This window comes from Rattus norvegicus, chromosome 9 (genome assembly GCF_021556685.1).
Source record: "Rattus norvegicus strain SHRSP/BbbUtx chromosome 9, alternate assembly SHRSP_T2T, whole genome shotgun sequence".
In the NCBI taxonomy this organism is placed as follows: domain Eukaryota; kingdom Metazoa; phylum Chordata; class Mammalia; order Rodentia; family Muridae; genus Rattus; species Rattus norvegicus.
In genome coordinates, this window is record NC_141542.1 from 70,322,501 (window position 1) to 70,344,444 (window position 21,944).

At 40.2% G+C, this 21,944-nt stretch overlaps 1 protein-coding gene across 1 annotated transcript in view; it reads right to left on the reverse strand.

Annotated features, from left to right (window-relative positions):
* The window catches only part of Dnah7 (dynein, axonemal, heavy chain 7), a 305,586-nt gene that overhangs the window by 192,007 nt on the left and 91,635 nt on the right, over nucleotides 1-21,944 (reverse strand). The window contains 2 exon segments of the mRNA NM_001419550.1: nucleotides 11,881-11,990; nucleotides 13,251-13,463. Of these exon segments, the coding sequence (NP_001406479.1) occupies nucleotides 11,881-11,990; nucleotides 13,251-13,463 (323 nt within the window).

Below are 21,944 nucleotides of genomic sequence, written 5' to 3' on the forward strand. Positions count from 1 at the left end.
CCGGAGAGACCACCAATACTGCCCATCCTGCCGACATCCCTGGCCCAAGAGGAAACTGTGTATGACCTCTAGGAACTGGAAGATAGGGACACTCGAATGGCAGATGCCCCGAAGTCTAGACACCGCCCGGACCTGAAGGGACCGGATCAACAGTTCTCTGCACCCAAATACCGTGGGAGGGAGAGCTAAACCTTCACAGGGGCAGACACGCCTGGGAAGCCAGAAGAGACAACACTCTGCCACCATCTCTGACTCCAGAGGAAAACACCTAACGCCATCTGGGACCCCGGTGCACGGGGGCTCTGGAAAAAAGCAGCGCAGGCTCTCCTGGTTACCACCCTCATGGAGAGCTCAAAAGCAGAACCCCACGAGCAACTTGAGCCACAGGACCACAGGTAAGACCAACTTTTCTGCTCCAAGCGACCTGCCTGGTGGACTCAGGACACAGGCCCACAGGAACAGCTGAAGACCTGTAGAGAGGAAAAACTACACGCCCGAAAGCAGAACACTCTGTTCCCATAACTGGCTGAAAGAAAACAGGAAAACAGGTCTACAGCACTCCTGACACACAGGCTTATAGGACAGCCTAGCCACTGTCAGAAATAGCAGAACAAAGTAACACTAGAGATAATCTGATGGCGAGAGGCAAGCGCAGGAACCCGAGCAACAGAAACCAAGACTACATAGCATCATTGGAGCCCAATTCTCCCACCAAAGCAAACACGGAATATCCAAACACACCAGAAAAGCAAGATCTAGATTTAAATCACATTTGATCATGATGCTGGAGGACTTCAAGAAAGACATGAAGCACTCCCTTAGAGAAAGGCAGGAAAACATAAATAAACGAGTAGAAGCCTATAGAGAGGAATCACAAAAATCCCTGAAAAAATTCCAGGAAAACACAATCAAACAGGTGAAGGAATTAAAAATGGAAATAGAAGCAATAAGAAAGGACACAGAGACACAACCCTGGATATAGAAAACCAAAGGAAGAGACAAGGAGCCGTAGATACAAGCATTACCAACAGAATACAAGAGTTAGAAGAGAGAATCTCAGGAGCAGAAGATTCCATAGAAATCATCGACTCAACTGTCAAAGATAATGTAAAGCACAAAAAGCTACTGGTCCAAAACATACAGGAAATCCAGGACTCAATGAGAAGATCAAACCTAAGGATAATAGGTATAGAAGAGAGTGAAGACTCCCAGCTCAAAGGACCAGTAAATATCTTCAACAAAATCATAGAAGAAAACTTCCCTAACCTAAAGAAAGAGATGCCCATAAGCATACAAGAAGCCTACAGAACTCCAAATAGATTGGACCAGAAAAGAAACACCTCCCGTCACATAATTGTCAAAACACCAAACGCACAAAATAAAGAAAGAATATTAAAAGCAGTAAGGGAAAAAGGTCAAGTAACATATAAAGGCAGACCTATCAGAATCACACCAGACTTTTCACCAGAGACTATGAAAGCCAGAAGATCCTGGACAGATGTCATACAGACCCTAAGAGAACACAAATGCCAGCACAGGTTACTGTATCCTGAAAAACTCTCAATTACCATAGATGGAGAAACCAAGATATTCCATGACAAAACCAAATTTACACAATATCTTTCTACAAATCCAGCGCTACAAAGGATAATAAATGCTAAAGCCCAACATAAGGAGGCAAGCTACACCCTAGAAAAAGCAAGAAACTAATCATCTTGGCAACAAAACAAAGAGAAGAAGAGCACACAAACATAAACTCACATCCAAATATGAATATAACAGGAAGCAATAATCACAACTCCTTAATATCTCTCAACATCAATGGTCTCAACTCCCCAATAAAAAGACATAGATTAACAAACTGGATACGCAACGAGGACCCTGCATTCTGCTGCCTACAGGAAACACACCTCAGAGACAAAGACAGACACTACCTCAGAATGAAAGGCCAGAAAACAACTTTCCAAGTAAATGGTCGGAAGAAGCAAGCTGGAGTAGCCATTCTAATGTCAAATAAAATCAATTTTCAACTAAACGTCATCAAAAAAATAAGGAAGGACACTTCATATTCATCAAAGGAAAAATCCACCAAGATGAACTCTCAATCCTAAATATCTATGCCCCAAATACAAGGGCACCTACATACGTAAAAAGAAACCTTACTAAAGCTCAAAGCACACATTGCACCTCACACAATAATAGTGGGAGATTTCAACACCCCACTCTCATCAATGGACAGATCATGGAAACAGAAATTAAACAGAGACATAGACAGACTAAGAGAAGTCATGAACTAAATGGACTTAACAGATATTTATAGAACAATCTATCCTAAAGCAAAAGGATATACCTTCTTCTCACCACCTCATGGTACTTTCTTCAAAATTGACCATATAATCAGTCATAAAACAGGCCTCAACAGGTACAGAAAGATAGAAATAATCCCATGCGTCCTATCAGACCACCACGGACTAAAGCTGGTCTTCAATAACAATAAGGGAAGAATGCCCACATATACATGGAAGTTGAACAATGCTCTACTCAACGATAACCTGGTGAAGGAAGAAATAAAGAAAGAAACTAAAGACTTCTTAGAATTTAATGAAAATGAAGGTACAGCATACCCAAACTTATGGGACACAATGAAAGCTGTGCTAAGAGGAAAGCTCATAGCTCTGAGTGCCTGCAGAAAGAAACAGGAGAGAGCATATGTCACCAGCTGGACAGCACACCTAAAAGCTCTAGAACAAAAAGAAGCAAATACACCCCAGGAGGAGTAGAAGACAGGAAGTAATCAAACTCACAGGTGAAATCAACCAAGTAGAAACAAAAAGGACCATAGAAAGAATCAACAGAACCAAAAGTTGGTTCTTTGAGAAAATCAACAAGATAGATAAACCCTTAGCCAGACTAACGAGAGGACACAGAGAGTGTGTCCAAATTAACAAAATCAGAAATGAAAAGGGAGACATAACTACAGATTCCGAGGAAATTCAAAAAATCATCAGATCTTACTATAAAAGCCTATATTCAACAAAACTTGAAAATCTACAGGAAATGGACAATTTCCTAGACAGATACCAGGTACCGAAGTTAAATCAGGAACAGATAAACCAGTTAAACAACCCCATAACTCCTAAGGAAATAGAAGCAGTCATTAAAGGTCTCCCAACCAAAAAGAGCCCAGGTCCAGACGGGTTTAGTGCAGAATTCTATCAAACCTTCATAGAAGACCTCATACCAATATTATCCAAACTATTCCACAAAATTGAAACAGATGGAGCACTACCGAATTCCTTCTATGAAGCCACAATTACTCTTATACCTAAACCACACAAAGACACAACAAAGAAAGAGAACTTCAGACCAATTTCCCTTATGAATATCGATGCAAAAATACTCAATAAAATTCTAGCAAAACGAATCCAAGAGCACATCAAAACAATCATCCACCATGATCAAGTAGGCTTCATCCCAGGCATGCAGGGATGGTTTAATATATGGAAAACCATCAACGTGATCCATTATATAAACAAACTGAAAGAACAAAACCACATGATCATTTCATTAGATACTGAGAAAGCCTTTGACAAAATTCAACAACCCTTCATGATAAAAGTCCTGGAAGAATAGGAATTCAAGGCCCATACCTAAACATAGTAAAACCCATATACAGTAAACCAGTTGCTAACATTAAACTAAATGGAGAGAAACTTGAAGCAATCCCACTAAAATCAGGGACTAGACAAGGCTGCCCACTCTCTCCCTACTTATTCAATATAGTTCTTGAAGTTCTAGCCAGAGCAATCAGACAACAAAAGGAGATCAAAGGGATACAGATTGGAAAAGAAGAAGTCAAAATATCACTATTTGCAGATGATATGATAGTATATTTAAGTGATCCCAAAAGTTCCACCAGAGAACTACTAAAGCTGATAAACAACTTCAGCAAAGTGGCTGGGTATAAAATTGACTCAAATAAATCAGTAGCCTTCGTCTACACAAAAGAGAAACAAGCCGAGAAAGAAATTAGGGAAACGACACCCTTCATAATAGACCCAAATAATATAAAATACCTCGGTGTGACTTTAACCAAGCAAGTAAAAGATCTGTACAATAAGAACTTCAAGACACTGAAGAAAGAAATTGAAGAAGACCTCAGAAGATGGAAAGACCTCCCATGCTCATGATTGGCAGGATTAATATAGTAAAAATGGCCATTTTACCAAAAGCGATCTACAGATTCAATGCAATCCCCATCAAAATACCAATCCAATTCTTCAAAGAGTTAGACAGAACAATTTGCAAATTCATCTGGAATAGCAAAAAACCCAGGATAGCTAAAACTATCCTCAACAATAAAAGGACTTCAGGGGGAATCACTATCCCTGAACTCAAGCAGTATTACAGAGCAATAGTGATAAAAACTGCGTGGTATTGGTACAGAGACATACAGATAGATCTATGGAACAGAATTGAAGACCCAGAAATGAACCCATACACCTATGGGCACTTGATTTTTGACAAAGGAGCCAAAACCATCCAATGGAAAAAAGATAGCATTTTCAGCAAATGGTGCTGGTTCAACTGGAGGTCAGCATGTAGAAGAATGCAAATCGATCCATGATTATCACCCTGTACAAAGCTTAAGTCCAAGTGGATCAAGGACCTCCACATCAAACCAGATACACTCAAACTAATAGAAGAAAAAGTGGGGAAGCATCTCAAACACATGCGCACAGGAGAAAATTTCCTGAACAAAACACCAATGGCTTATGCTCTAAGATCAAGAATCGACAAATGGGATCTCATAAAACTACAAAGCTTCTTTAAGGCAAAAGACACTGTTGTTAGGACAAAACGGGAACCAACAGACTGGGAAAAGATCTTTATCAATCGTACAACAGATAGAGGGCTTATATCCAAAATATACAAAGAAATCAAGAAGTTAGACCACAGAGAGACAAATAACCCTATTAAAACATGGGGTTCACAGTGGAAGGGGAAGCCCTGGGTCCTGCTAAGACTGAACCCCCAGTGAACTAGACTGTTGGGGGGAGGGCGGCAATGGGGGGAGGGTTGGGAGGGGAACACCCATAAGGAAGGGGAGGGGGGAGGGTGATGTTTGCCTGGAAACCGGGAAAGGGAATAACACTCGAAATGTATATAAGAAATACTCAAGTTAATAAAAAAGAAATACTCAAGTTAATAAAAAGAAAAAAAAGAAAAAAAACCATGGGGTTCAGAGCTAAACAAAGAATTTACAGCTCAGGAATGCCGAATGGCTGAGAAACACCTAAAGAAATGTTCAACATCTTTAGTCATAAGGGAAATGCAAATCAAAACAACCCTGAGATTTCACCTCACACCAGTGAGAATGGCTAAGATCAAAAACTCAGGTGACAGCAGATGCTGGCGAGGATGCGGAGAAAGAGGAACACTCCTCCATTGTTGGTGGGATTGCAGACTGGTACAACCATTCTGGAAATCAGTCTGGAGGGTCCTCAGAAAATTGGACATTGAACTGCCTGAGGATCCAGCTATACCTCTCTTGGGCATATACCCAAAAGATGCCCCAACATATAAAAAAGGCACGTGCTCCACTATGTTCATCGCAGCCTTATTTATAACAGCCAGAAGCTGGAAAGAACCCAGATGCCCTTCAACAGAGGAATGGATACAGAAAATGTGGTACATCTACACAATGGAATATTACTCAGCTATCAAAAACAACGACTTTATGAAATTCGTAGGCAAATGGTTGGAACTGGAAAACATCATCCTGAGTGAGCTAACCCAATCACAGAAAGACATACATGGTATGCACTCATTCATAAGTGGCTATTAGCCCAAATGCTTGAATTATCCTAGATGCCTAGAACAAATGAAACTCAAGACGGATGATCAAAATGTGAATGCTTCACTCCTTCTTTAAAAGGGGAACAAGAATACCCTTGGCATGGAAGAGAGAGGCAAAGATTAACACAGAGACTGAAGGAACACCCATTCAGAGCCTGCCCCACATGTGGCCCATACATATACAGCCACCCAATTAGACAAGATGGATGAAGCAAAGAAGTGCAGACCGACAGGAGCCGGATGTAGATCGCTCCTGAGAGACACAGCCAGAATACAGCAAATACAGAGGCAAATGCCAGCAGCAAACCACTGAACTGAGAATAGGTCCCCCATTGAAGGAATCAGAGAAAGAACTGGAAGAGCTTGAAGGGGCTCGAGACCCCATATGAACAACAATGCCAACCAACCTGAGCTTCCAGGACTAAGCCACTACCCAAAGACTATACATGGACTGACCCTGGGCTCCAACCTCATAGGTAGCAAGGAATAGCCTAGTAAGAGCACCAGTGGAAGGGGAAGCCCTTGGTCCTGTCAAGACTAAACTCCCATGAACGTGATTCTTGGGGGGAGGGAGGTAATGGGGGAAGGATGGGGAGGGGAAGCCCAGATAGAAGGGGGGGGGATGTTTGGGAGATGTTGACCCAGAAACCGGGAAGGGGAATAACAATCAAAATGTAAATAAGAAATACTCAAGTTAATAAAGATTAAAAAAATCACATCTCATGTTGATGATTGAGGACTTTAAGAAGGACATAAATAACTCCCTTAAAGAAATACAGGAGAACACAGGTAGACAAATAGAAGCTTTTAAAGAAGAAACACAAAAATCCCTTAAAGAAGGTTTGGGGATTTAGCTCAGTGGTAGAGTCCTTGCCTAGCAAGCACAAGGCCCTGGGTGTGGTCCTCAGCTCCAAAAAAAAAGAAAAAAAATCCCTTAAAGAATTACAGGAAAACACAACCATACAGGTGCAGAAATTGAACAAAACCATCCACGATCCAGGAAATAGAAAAATAAAGAAATAACAAAGGGAGATAACCGTAGAGATAGAAAACCTAGGAAACATATCAGAAGTCATAGACACAAGCACCACCAATACAATACAAAATAGAGAAGAGAGAATCTCAGGGGCAGAAGATACCATAGAAAACATTGATACAGTAGTTACTGAAAATGTAAAACACAAAAAGCTCCTAACCCAAAACATCCAGGAAATCCAGGACACCATGAGAAGACCAAACTTAAAAATAATAGGTATAGAAGAAAGGGGAGACTCCCATCTTAAAGAGCCAGTAAATATCTTCAACAAAATTATAGAAGAAAATTTCCCTAACCAAAAGAAAGAGATGCCCATGAACATACAAGAAGCCTACAGAACTCCAAATAGATTGAACCAGAAAAGAAATTTCTCTCATCACACCAATAGTCAAAACACCGAATACACAAAACAAAGAAAAAATATTAAAAGCAGTAAGGAAAAAAGGTCAAGTAACATATAGAGGCAGACCTATCAGAATCACACCAGACTGCTCACCAGAGACTATGAAAACTAGAAGATCCTGGCCTGATGTCATACACACCCTAAGAACAAAAATGCCAGCCCAGGCTACAATATTTAGCAAAACTCTCAATTACCATAGATGGAGAAACCAAGATATTCCATGACAAAACCAAATTTACACAATATCTTTCCACAATTCCATCCCTACACAGGATAATAGATGGAAACTTCCAATGCAAGGAGGGAAACTACACCCTAGAAAAAGCAAGAAATTAATCTTCTTTCCAAAACCCAAAAGAAGATAGTCACACAAACATAATTCCACCCCTAACAACAAAAATAACAGGATACAACAATCACTATTCTTGAATATCTCTTAACATCAATGGACTCAATTCCCCAATAAAAAGACATAGACTAACAGACTAGATACATGAATAGGACCCAGTATGTTGCTGCATACAGAAAATGCACCTCACTAACAAAGTCAGATACTAAATCAGAGTACTGGGCTGAAAAACAAATTTCCAAACAAATGGTCCCAAAAACAAGCTGGAGTAGCCATTCTAATACAAAATAAAATCAACTTTCAACCAAAAGTTATCAAAAAGGGGGGGGGGGATACTTCATACTCATTAAAGGAAAAATCTACCAAGAAGAACTCTCAATTCTGAACATCTAAATGCAAGGGCATCCACATTCATAAAAGAAACTTTACTAAAGTTCAAAGCACACATTGCACCACATACAATAATAGTGGGAAATTTCAACACCCCACTCTCATCAATGGACAGATCATGGAAGCAGAAACTAAACAAAGGTACAGTGAAAGTAACAGAAGTTATGAACCAAATGGATTTAACAGATATCTGAAGAACATTTCATCCTAAAACAAAAGAATATACCTTCTTCTCAGCACCTCATGGTACCTTCTCCAAAACTGACCATATAATCGGTCACAAAGCAGTCCTCAACAGTTACAAAAAGATTGAAACAATCCTATGCATCCTATGAGATCACCACAGACTAAGGCTGATCTTCAATAACAACAAAAATGACAGAAAGTCCACATATACATGAAGCTCAACAACGCTCTACTCAGTGATAACTTGGTCAAGGAAGAAACAAAGAAATTAAAGACTTTTTAGAATTTAATGAAAAGAAGACACACATACCCAAACTTATGGGACACAATGAGAGCAGTGCTAAGGGGGAAACTCATAACTCTGAGTGCCTCCAAGAAGAAACTGGGGAGAGCATACACTAACAGCACACCTAAAAGCTCTAGAACAACAACAACAACAAAGACAAAAAGAAGTATACAAAGAATCAACAAAACCAGGGGCTGGACATTTGAGAAAATCACCAACATAGATAAACCCTTAGCCAGACTAATCAGTGGGCACAGAGACATTATCCAAATAAACAAAATCAGAAATGCTTGCACCTAACCATCGGACTGAGCATGGGGACCCTACTGGAGGAGTTAGAGATAGGACTGAAGGAGCTATAGGGTTTGCAACCCCATAGAAAGAACAACAATATCAACCAACCAGATCCCCCTGAGCTCCCGGGGACTAAACCACCAACCAATGAGTACGCATGGAGGGATCCATGGCTCTAGCCACATATATAGCACAAAACAGCACTGTCTGGCATCAATAGGAGGAGAAGCCCTTGGCCCTGTGAAGACTCATTTCCCCAGTGTGCGGGAATGCCTGGGTGTTGAGGTGTGAGTGGGTTGGTGGAAATGTGAGCATCTTCATAGAATCAGGGGAGGAGGAGGGACATGGGAGAGGGGGGATACGGGATAACATTTGAAATGTTAATACATAAAATATCCAATAAATATAAATAAATATAAAAAATAAAGAAGGGCAAAATAGTGAAGAATTAAAATTTACATGGCAAAGGCTGAGAACTTTCCAGAGTAGAAGAAAGTCACAAACAGAAAGACATCCCAAGTAACATAAATAAATAAATAACTTGTAGAAACATTATGGTGATCATCAGTAACCAGGAGAAAAATTTTTTAAAACATAACAGAGATAAAAAGAATGATTAAATAACATTTAATCATACCAAATACTATTAAAATAAGTGAATTAAGATCAAAAGTAAGGCTCTGGGGATATAAAAATACAGTAGAATTATTTTAATGAGTCCAAGTAGTTTGCTAATCATATTAAATATAAGTGGATTAAATTTGCAAGCAAAGTACAGACAGCCCTTTCCTTTCCATGTGAAGAAATCTATTTACCATGTAATATATGATCTCCGTTCACACACTCCTTAGCACACTGCTTCTTGAAGGATTTTTCTGTGAACTTAAGTCCCATCTGGGTTACACCCCTATTCCACCTAATGTTTCCCTCTAGTGTCTCAGTGCATACTACTGCTATTGCTTTCTAATCTAGCTTTCCCATCTGATGGAAAAACGTTTGAGTGACGTGACACAATCTGTGTCCTTTTTCCTTTGTAAAGCTGAGAAAAACCGCGTGTTTTTATTTATCCTATGTTCTGCCAGGGCTATTACCAAATAATGAAATGGTGCATTATATTGTTTCTTAGTCATATGCATTTTGATATAAAAATGGAGAAGGCTTATGTATTCCCTCTTTGCTCTGTGCTACCAGAGTTTATAGCTTGTACCTACAGATATTAACACTATACCTGAAAGTCACCATAATTTGTAATCAAACATGTGATTTGTCATAATGTTCAACAAAATCATTTATAATTCTGAGTATTCACTGAGTTTAATTTAAGACTACAGTTCGGTATACTTTATTTAAGTCTACTTTATGCCAGAGAATGTGATGGTATTGATGAAAAGGAAAAAAAAATAGCACATAGTCCTTTTCCATAAAAGTCTCCAAAAAGTAATATAAAACATAGCAAGCATGCCTCAATTCGTTGTGATGAGCAATAAGACAGGAAGAAACCAGGTGTGAAAGGAAATGCACTATGGAAGTTTTACATATGAACTAACAGTGATTGTGACAGCATGCACAAGACTTGTGCAAGCTCACATCAAGTAAAATCTCAGCATGTAAAGAGGAGGTGGCATGGAGCCCCACCTCTGTATGAGGAGCTATTTGTAGATATTAAAATAGAAAGAGCTCCTTTTTATATCAATCTCCTGAGATGTACAATCTGGGAAGGAAAGCTAACTTAATGCATAAAATGGTTAATTTCCACTGGAATAAAATGTAAATACGATCTCTCAAAGCAGATACCCATCAGGCATGTGCACTGTGGACAACTATAGGAGAGAGGTCCAGACATGGTTCTTTAAGATATGGTAGTTAAAACCTGGAAGTAAACAGTCTGGAAATCATGGAACATGGAAACAGAACTCTAGAAAATTCAGCACTTCAGAGGAAGGAAAAATAGTATAACTCAAATGATCCAAAAGGGAGCCAGAGTTGGAGAGAAAAAGAAGAAAAATGGAGAGACCTTAGATGAAATGCCCTACAGTAGGGAGAGGGAACTTTTAGAGCCCACCTCCAGCAGAAAGGCAGGACATCAAGTGAAGGCATCCCACAGTCAAAAACTCTAACCCACAATTGTTCTTGTCTGAAAGAACTGCAAGATCAAAAATGGAGAAGAGCCTGAGGAAAAGGAGGTTAGCAACAGGCCCAAATTGGGATCCTGCTCAAGGGGAGGCCCCAAGGCCTGATGCTATTACTGAGGCTGTGGTGTGCTCACAAAAAGGGACCTATCATGACTGTCCTCCAAAAGACCCAACAAGCAGCTGAAAGAGTCAGATGCAGATATTTACACCCAACCAATGGGCAGAAGCTGCTGACCCTGTGTTTTAATTAGGGGAAAGCTGGAAGAAGCTGAGGAGGAGGGTGGTCCACCACTTCCTGTAGGAGGATCAGCAGCCTCAACTAACCTGGACCCCTGGGGATCTCTCAGACACTGGGCCACCAACTAGGCAGCATACACCAGCTGACGATGAGGCCCCCAACACATGTACAGCAGAGGATTGCCAGGTTTGGACTCAGTCAAAGATGCACCTAACCCTCAAGAGACTGGAGGCCCCAGGGAGTGGGGAGATGGGGACATCACCATAGAGATTAGAGGAGAAGGTATGGGGTGTGGAACAGGCAGAGGGTGGAGCAGGACAGGGATAAAATCTGTACTGTAAAAAAAGACTAAATTTTTTTAAAAAGGAGAAGCTGAGAGACAGAAAGTGCTAACCACTGCCACGGCTAAGAACACCTTTATCCCAGAGATGAGAGCAGGAAAGCAGCAGAGAAAGAAAATGAAATCTGAGAGGAGGCTTCTTAAGGGACTGGGAAAAGAACACAGGATAATTTTATAGAATGCAAGGTAAAAATAATAACTTTAACTCAGTTAATTACCTTTAACTCAATCATTGGTCTAGTGTGTGTGTGTGTGTGTGTGTGTGTGTGTGTGTGTGTGAGAGTGTGTGTGTGAGTGTGTGTGTGTGTGTGTGTGTGTGTGTGTGTGTGTAAGTTATTGCTCTCTGTCTTTGATTGACAGGGTTTACCTGTAGCAGCGGTCTGTGAGAGGGGTTATAACTAATCTGGGGGAATTTCCCAGATATTCATAGCCGTATCGCAAACCAGCATTGATCATCTTTGTCTCTAAATTATTTTCCTAGGATCAATCAGAAGAAAATGGAATTGGTTAGAAAGCAGAATTTCAAACAATGGGAAATCACAAGATAAGGAAGAGGCACAGTGCAGACTTATTTAGACTATCCATCTTCTCAGGCATCAGTTCGCTGACTGGAAGAACTCCATAGCTAGTTTTCTGAATGGATAATGGGGGGCGATGGCTTCCTGCCACTGCCTCACTTAGGGTTTTATTGCTACAAAGGGTCCCTATAACCACAGCAATTCTTATAAAGGAAAACATGTAACTGGGGCTGGCTTACAGTTCAGACATCCAGTCCATTATTGTCATGGCAGGAAGCACACAAGCAGACATGCGCTGGAGTGATAGTGCAGAGTCCTACCTCTGAACCAGCAGGCAGCGGAAAAAGAAGCAACCCTGGGCCTGGCATCCGAATCCTCAAAGCCCATCCCCAGTGACACCTGTCCTCTGACAAGGCAGCACCTCCTAATAGTGCTATCTATTCCTTGTGAGCTCATGGGGGGCCATTTTCATTCAAATCACCACAAGCCCTGTCACAAGTTTACAGCTGAGGAGCCCATTGCTTACAGAGATAGGCACCTTGTCTATGATCTAGTAAAGAAGGATCTGGCTTCTGAAACAAGGATCCCATCACCCATGATCCTACCACCAATATTATGGCTCTGAAAAGGCTAACAAGGTTCTGTCTCCTCCTTCACATACTTCCTAAGACTTGTATGCAACCCTGAGAGCTGATGAGCTCCAACTCTCTCACACTCAGCAGGCTTCTAACTGTCCCAGTCCCCCTTCCTTCCAGCTAAGATTAACATCATTATCCACCAAGACAACCTGAAAAGCTCCTTCTCTATAGACCATGTTTCTGGCTTCTTTAATAAGTAAACCAGACCAAAACACTGACTTATACCTCACTTAAGTGCATCAGGAATCTAAAAACACAATTTTAAGCTACTAGCCACAACATTTTGTAAATAACAAACATAATACATTGAAAAGTATCTAATTTCTGTTCCTTTTAGTACCTTCGCATGTACATGTATGTTAATATATGATAATACTTCTGGATACAAATATAGGTATGTAAATGTAGATACTATTGATAATAGAAGTAATTATTGGCTCCCTTAATTTTCAGTCTGGAAAACCAGATATAAGAATTCATCAGTTAAAAAAAATTCCCTTTTGATGACCCTATTACACAGCTGAGCAAGCGAGTGTAATTTAAGAAGCTATGGGCTAAAATTGCTGTGTGAGACCACTTACGTGCCAGTAGTATCTAAGCTGACTTAACCACTCAAAGTCAGTGTCATCGCTGATTCTTTTCTTTACAAGGTTGGCAAGGACATCTCTAGCGTGAACATCCAGTACCACAAGGGCTCCCAGTGTAACACGGTTCTGCTTGGACAATTTGCCACGGACCAACGTGACAATATCATCAATTTGATGGTTACATTTTCCCAAGTAGTCTTCAAGGGCCTGAGAAAAACAAGGTATAATCTCCCAATGTGATCAGAATCATTGTGAACAAAAACATTTTGAACTAGTATATTTATGAATAAATGTGTGCTGCTCTCACACACAGATACATATTCTCATATATGTGAGATATCCTCTGCATAATTTCTATGCAATTTAAAAATAATCTATTTTCCCTAATACACAGTTTTAAGTAAACGAACCCATCTGGCAGACACAGTGGGCAAACATGGTTCATGTCATGTCAGCCTCTTTTTTTTTTCTACCCCTTTCTATTCTCTGTGATTATGTTGGAGCTGTCAATCTTACTGCCCCATCTCATGGGACAAGAAGGAGGGAAAGAGACCCATTCAGAGCCAACCATAGCTCTCTCCAAGGATTCAACCAAGTGCTTTCCCCTAGATTTGTTCAATTGTGAGTCTGTGACTCTTAGCTACAGAAAATGTTATCTTCTCAACAGAGACTTGCAGAGATGAGAGGCAGCAGGGAAAGTGGAGCTAGGAAGGGATCAAACCCTACACTTGAGCCACCTCTTTCTCCCTTTGCTATCATGAGTCCTCAAAGCATTTTTCCATAAAATTGATATATGAGGTTTGAAATACTAGTGCAATTATGGTTTAAATATGATTTTCATGTGTCCCTCAATAGTTCATGTGCCGGAGGCTTAATCTTCAGTGTAGCAGTGCTGACCTGGTAGAAGCTGTAAGGAGCAGTTCCTGGTGGACTCTCACCAGGTCTTGACTGTCACACTCAGGTGTGGGGCAGGCATTAAGTGAGTCTCATGGAGCTAGACTCCCATGAGAACGGATTATAATCCAATTTGGCTTGAAGTGTCCCCTGAAGGACTTGGTTGTTGGTGATGGTATTGTTAGGAAGTGCCAGAAACTTCAAGAGGTGGGGCTTCCTGAAGGTAGTAGATGGAAGGTGTGTATCCTTAAAAGCACAATAGACCCAATTGTCTGGATCTTCTTTCTCTCCCCCCTCCCTGTTTTTTCCTTCCTTTCTGTCTGTCTGTCTTCCTTTCTTTCCTAGTTGTTTGTCTCAGGAGTTTTGTCACAGTGATGTAATGTTACCTCGGGCTGTTATTTAAAGGGAATCTGGCCTTTTGTCAGTCTCCTTTGTTTTTCCTCATACTATGTGTCTTCCTCTTGTGCACTGTCTAGCCTTGGCACCATCCACCATATTGTGATATAACCAGAAGGCCCTCACCAGAGTCCAAAATCAGATAGGCTGCCTAAATCTTGGACTTGCAGCTTACAGATGTAAGACAAGTAAAGCTGTTTTCAGTATGAAGTATCTACCTTCTGGTGTTTTCTTATTGCAACAGAAAATAGCAAAGAAAATAATAATAATAATAATAATAATAATGATGATGATGATGATGATGATGATGATGATATTGATAAATAATGCCAAGTGATTTGGTTTATCTTTTTTTTTTTATTAACTTGAGTATTTCTTATATACATTTCGAGTGTTATTCCCTTTCCCGGTTTCCGGGCAAACATCCCCCTCCCCCCTCCCCTTCCTTATGGGTGTTCCCCTCCCAACCCTCCCCCCATTGCCGCCCTCCCCCCATAGACTAGTTCACTGGGGGTTCAGTCTTAGCAGGACCCAGGGCTTCCCCTTCCACTTGTGCTCTTACTAGGATATTCATTGCTACCTATGGGGTCAGAGTCCAGGGTCAGTCCATGTATGGTCTTTAGGTAGTGGCTTAGTCCCTGGAAGCTCTGGTTGCTTGGCATTGTTGTACTTTTGGGGTCTCGAGCCCCTTCAAGCTCTTCCAGTTCTTTCTCTGATTCCTTCAATAGGGGACCTATTCTCAGTTCAGTGGTTTGCTGCTGGCATTCGCCTCTATATTTGCTGTATTCTGGCTGTGTCTCTCAGGAGCGATCTACATCCGGCTCCTGTCGGTCTGCACTTCTTTGCTTCATCCATCTTGTCTAATTGGCTGGCTGTATATGTATGGGCCACATGTGGGGCAGGCTCTGAATGGGTGTACCTTCAGTCTCTGTTTTAATCTTTGCCTCTCCCTTCCCTGCCAAGGGTATTCTTTTTCCTCATTTAAAGAAGGAGTGAAGCATTCACATTTTGATCATCCGTCTTGAGTTTCCTTTGTTCTAGGGATCTAGGGTAATTCAAGCATTTGGGCTAATAGCCACTTATCAATGAGTGCATACCATGTATGTCTTTCTGTGAGTGGGTTAGCTCACTCAGGATGATATTTTCCAGTTCCAACCATTTGCCTACGAATTTCATAAACTCGTTGTTTTTGATAGCTGAGTAATATTCCATTGTGTAGATGTACCACATTTTCTGTATCCATTCCTCTGTTGAAGGGCATCTGGGTTCTTTCCAGTTTCTGGCTATTATAAATAAGGCTGCGATGAACATAGTGGAGCACGTGTCTCTTTTATATGTTGAGGCATCTTTTGGGTATATGCCCAAGAGAGGTATGGCTGGATCCTCAGGCAGTTCAATGTCCAATTTTCTGAGGAACCTCCAGACTGATTTCCAGAATGGTTTTACCAGTCTGCAATCCCACCAACAATGGAGGAGTGTTCCTCTTTCTCCACATCCTCGCCAGCATCTGCTGTCACCTGAGTTTTTGATCTTAGCCATTCTCACTGGTGTGAGGTGAAATCTCAGGGTTGTTTTGATTTGCATTTCCCTTATCACTAAAGATGTTGAACATTTCTTTAGGTGTTTCTCAGCCATTCGGCATTCCTCAGCTGTGAATTCTTTGTTTAGCTCTGAACCCCATTTTTTAATAGGGTTATTTGTTTCCCTGCGGTCTAACTTCTTGAGTTCTTTGTATATTTTGGATATAAGGCCTCTATCTGTTATAGGATTGGTAAAGATCTTTTCCCAATCTGTTGGTTGCCGTTTTGTCCTAACCACAGTGTCCTTTGCCTTACAGAAGCTTTGCAGTTTTATGAGATCCCATTTGTCGATTCTTGATCTTAGAGCATAAGCCATTGGTGTTTTGTTCAGGAAATTTTTTCCAGTGCCCATGTGTTCCAGATGCTTCCCTAGTTTTTCTTCTATTAGTTTGAGTGTGTCTGGTTTGATGTGGAGGTCCTTGATCCACTTGGACTTAAGCTTTGTACAGGGTGATAAGCATGGATCGATCTGCATTCTTCTACATGTTGCCCTCCAGTTGAACCAGCACCATTTGCGGAAAATGCTATCTTTTTTCCATTGGATGGTTTTGGCTCCTTTGTCAAAAATCAAGTGACCATAGGTGTGTGGGTTCATTTCTGGGTCTTCAATTCTATTCCATTGGTCTATCTGTCTGTCTCTGTACCAATACCATGCAGTTTTTATCACTATTGCTCTGTAATACTGCTTGAGTTCAGGGATAGTGATTCCCCCTGAAGTCCTCTTATTGTTGAGGATAGCTTTAGCTATCCTGGGTTTTTTGTTATTCCAGATGAATTTGCAAATTGTTCTGTCTAACTCTTTGAAGAATTGGATTGGTATTTTGATGGGGATTGCATTGAACCTGTAGATTGCTTTTGGTAAAATGGCCATTTTTACTATATTAATCCTGCCAATCCATGAGCATGGGAGATCTTTCCATCTTCTGAGGTCTTCTTCAATTTCTTTCCTCAGTGTCTTGAAGTTCTTATTGTACAGATCTTTTACTTGCTTGGTTAAAGTCACACCGAGGTACTTTATATTATTTGGGTCTATTATGAAGGGTGTCGTTTCCCTAATTTCTTTCTCGGCTTGTTTCTCTTTTGTATAGAGGAAGGCAACTGATTTATTTGAGTTAATTTTATACCCAGCCACTTTGCTGAAGTTGTTTATCAGCTTTAGTAGTTCTCTGGTGGAACTTTTGGGATCACTTAAATATACTATCATGTCGTCTGCAAATAGTGATATTTTGACCTCTTCTTTTCCGATCTGTATCCCCTTGATCTCCTTTTGTTGTCTGATTGCTCTGGCTAGAACTTCAAGAACTATATTGAATAAGTAGGGAGAGAGTGGGCAGCCTTGTCTAGTCCCTGATTTTAGTGGGATTGCTTCAAGTTTCTCTCCATTTAGTTTAATGTTAGCAACTGGTTTGCTGTATATGGCTTTTACTATGTTTAGGTATGGGCCTTGAATACCTATTCTTTCCAGGACTTTTATCATGAAGGGGTGTTGAATTTTGTCAAATGCTTTCTCAGCATCTAATGAAATGATCATGTGGTTCTGTTCTTTCAGTTTGTTTATATGATGGATCACGTTGATGGTTTTCCTTATATTAAACCATCCCTGCATGCCTGGGATGAAGCCTACTTGATCATGGTGGATGATTGTTTTGATGTGCTCTTGAATTCGGTTTGCCAGAATTTTATTGAGTATTTTTGCGTCGATATTCATAAGGGAAATTGGTCTGAAGTTCTCTTTCTTTGTTGGGTCTTTGTGTGGTTTAGGTATAAGAGTAATTGTGGCTTCATAGAAGGAATTCGGTAGGGCTCCATCTGTTTCAATTTTGTGGAATAGTTTGGATAATATTGGTATAAGGTCTTCTATGAAGGTTTGATAGAATTCTGCACTAAACCCGTCTGGACCTGGGCTCTTTTTGGTTGGGAGACCTTTAATGACTGCTTCTATTTCCTTAGGAGTTATGGGGTTGTTTAACTGGTTTATCTGTTCCTGATTTAACTTCGATACCTGGTATCTGTCTAGGAAATTGTCCATTTCCTGAAGATTTTCAAGTTTTGTTGAATATAGGTTTTTATAGTAAGATCTGATGATTTTTTGAATTTCCTCTGAATCTGTAGTTATGTCTCCCTTTTCATTTCTGATTTTGTTAATTTGGACGCACTCTCTGTGTCCTCTCGTTAGTCTGGCTAAGGGTTTATCTATCTTGTTGATTTTCTCAAAGAACCAACTTTTGGTTCTGTTGATTCTTTCTATGGTCCTTTTTGTTTCTACTTGGTTGATTTCAGCTCTGAGTTTGATTATTTCCTGCCTTCTACTCCTCCTGGGTGTATTTGCTTCTTTTTGTTCTAGAGCTTTTAGGTGTGCTGTCAAGCTGCTGACATATGCTCTTTCCTGTTTCTTTCTGCAGGCACTCAGCGCTATGAGTTTTCCTCTTAGCACAGCTTTCATTGTGTCCCATAAGTTTGGGTATGTTGTACCTTCATTTTCATTAAATTCTAAAAAGTTTTTAATTTCTTTCTTTATTTCTTCCTTGACCAGGTTATCATTGAGTAGAGCATTGTTCAATTTCCACGTATATGTGGGCATTCTTCCCTTATTGTTATTGAAGACCAGTTTTAGGGCGTGGTGGTCCGATAGCACGCATGGGATTATTTCTATCTTTCTGTACCTGTTGAGGCCCGTTTTTTGACCTATTATATGGTCAATTTTGGAGAAAGTACCATGAGGAGCTGAGAAGAAGGTATATCCTTTTGCTTTAGGATAGAATGTTCTATAAATATCCGTTAAGTCCATTTGGCTCATGACTTCTCTTAGTCTGTCTACATCTCTGTTTAATTTCTGTTTCCATGATCTGTCCATTGATGAGAGTGGGGTGTTGAAATCTCCCACTATTATTGTGTGAGGTGCAATGTGTGTTTTGAGCTTTAGTAAGGTTTCTTTTACATATGTAGGTGCCCTTGTATTTGGGGCATAGATATTTAGGATTGAGACTTCATCTTGGTGGATTTTTCCTTTGATGAATATGAAGTGTCCTTCCTTATCTTTTTTGATGACTTTTAGTTGAAAATTGATTTTATTTGATATTAGAATGGCTACTCCAGCTTTCTTCTTCTGACCATTTGCTTGGAAAATTGTTTTCCAGCCTTTCACTCTGAGGTAATGTCTGTCTTTGTCTCTGAGGTGTGTTTCCTGTAGGCAGCAGAATGCAGGGTCCTCGTTGCGTATCCAGTTTGTTAATCTATGTCTTTTTATTGGGGAGTTGAGGCCATTGATATTGAGAGATATTAAGGAATAGTGATTATTGCTTCCCGTTATATTCATATTTGAAGTGAGGTTATGATTGTGTGCTTTCATTCTCTTTGTTTTGTTGCCAAGATGATTAGTTTCTTGCTTCTAGGGTATAGCTTGCCTCCTTATGTTGGGCTTTACCCTTTATTATCCTTTGTAGTGCTGGATTGATTTGGTTTATCTTGAACCAAGGCAGAGTCTCTCTTTGGAGTCTGCCTTCCAGTAGATAAGAAACTTTACAACTGGAAGGGGATTTAAGATGAATTTAAATTATAATCAATGAAAAGAATTATGTTTAAGACCGGTAGCCAGTTTCTCCCACTCTCTTACTTTTAAATAAGTGCCACACATGCCAAGGAGTTTATTTCAGGCCTGTTGTTAAGAGGCAACAATAAAACCTAACTATCTAACTCACGGTTTCTGAGGATGTGAAGTTTGGAGAACCAAGCTGGAAAATCTTCCTTGATGATTTTATCTCTTTAATTTTTACTTTTGTAAAAGTTCTTTACTCGGGCCCTTGGGGGCTTAAACACCATTTCATTTCTATTATTTACATGAATGATTTTCTACTAACTTGCTTCTAAAGTAATGAAAAATTAACTTCTGTTCCATCCATGTTTAGCCACATAAGTGCTTATATCCTTGCAGCCAATTAGTAAACGTCACTGTATTTAGAAACTACCCTAGTTTGGGACAGCTTGGGATCCTAGAGTCACATAAGGTGCATCCTTGTCCTCTCACCAGTACAGTCTTCACATTCTGTCCTGACACAGATAAAGAATAACATTTGCACATATCGGCTGCACACACTAACTACATACCCTTAGAAGTTAATCTGCACTAGAATAGTGCATTTTCCTGTGATAGAACAATAATATTAGAACTGAAATTTGGCCCCAAAATACCAAAAGCTAAGCTCTATTGGAATAATGTTGTATGAATCAATGACAATTTAATTAACTAGACTGGAAAAAATGATATGATAACGTTTTCATCACATTTTATTCCTCATCAACATTCTTATCTTGAGCCAGTGAAGCTAAAGGTAGCTACAACGCTGTGTTACCTGGAATTGATTATTTTTGTCATGTCTAGACTCTTTTACCTTCTTATCCCAATAAACTGGCTCAAAATCACATTCCTACTTTCAATATCCTGACATTTCTTCCTTTTATTTCAGAGACCCTGTGGTGTCTCTCACAGTCTCATTTCACAACCAGCATTTATGGAATAGGGAAATGAAAACACAGTTTCTGAGGTAAACAAGCTCTCTGCATGCATCAGCATAGTAAGCAGTCACACGATTAAGCTTCAGGAAACTCTAGGTGTTCATAGAGTCTTCAGCCACTCAACCAACTCATCAGTCTCAAATGTGAACCACTCATTTGTTAGGAGAAAATAATCAGCACAGAGAATATTAAATGCACACAGTAGCAACATCTGGTGACCCCACATGCTTAACGCGGTCATGGGAACTCTAGACCCTGTTATTCTGGTACCTGAAAACACTTGACCTATTACCATTTTCTCCCTCCTGCAGAATTAAATGACATATTGATGAGGTGGAGTAACTTACACATGTGCAACTCAATCCTTCCCCATTGGAATCTGCTCGCCTAAGGAGAACAAGAAGCCCTCTCAAACTCCAACACTAACTTCGTTTTCAACAGTACCTTAAAGTCATGTCAAATTCCTCATCAAAAATGTATTTAATACTCACTGCTTTAAACTAAGGATCAGTAACTACTAGGTTCCAGTTGATTCTTTGATCAATTATAAGTTAACTCAGTTGAACACCTTCAAATATAAAAACAGTATCTTATTGATTAAGGCCTGTCCATGAACTAGAACTCCTAAACTGTTAATGAAGCCATGGCATGTGGCTAGGCAGGACACAGGCCCTAGGAGGAAACCTACTACTATTATTCTGCTAAATGGACAGAGAAACAAAATGACTTCTAATGACTTATTGCTATACCCATAGATCAGTGCATTTCTTAGCCTACATCAGAGTAGCTTCTTCTTGTAGTATATGGTAGTTGACACAAAGCCCACAACTGGTCAGCATGCACAGAATAAGAGACTATAAAGTGTTCCTCCTAAACAGGATGTCTATATTGCATGCACCTATGCACGTGCATATGCTTGTGCGTATATGCACATATCCACACACACCCCCTCACACCCACAGACACGCATGCATGGCTCAAGGATCTATGTGGAAGAGGAGACACACAAAATCCCTACATGGATAAAGGGAAAGGGAAGTGGCCATGGAGTCATCCCCTAGCTGGGAAGCTACTGGCATTTAATTGCTGCTTGGAGAGGGAAAGTTAGCTTCCTCAATAGGGTGACACTTGGTATGTAAACCACACTCCATGGCAAGCCTCCCTCCCAGTCATATTACCAGTCAGGTAATATGAACTGGACTTGATAGGCGAAAAAAAAAAAAAAAAGAAGAAGTCTGACCTCTTAAATTTACAAGAAGCAGAATGAGCTCTGATACATTATTATAGTATTGGTAGGGGAAAAAAT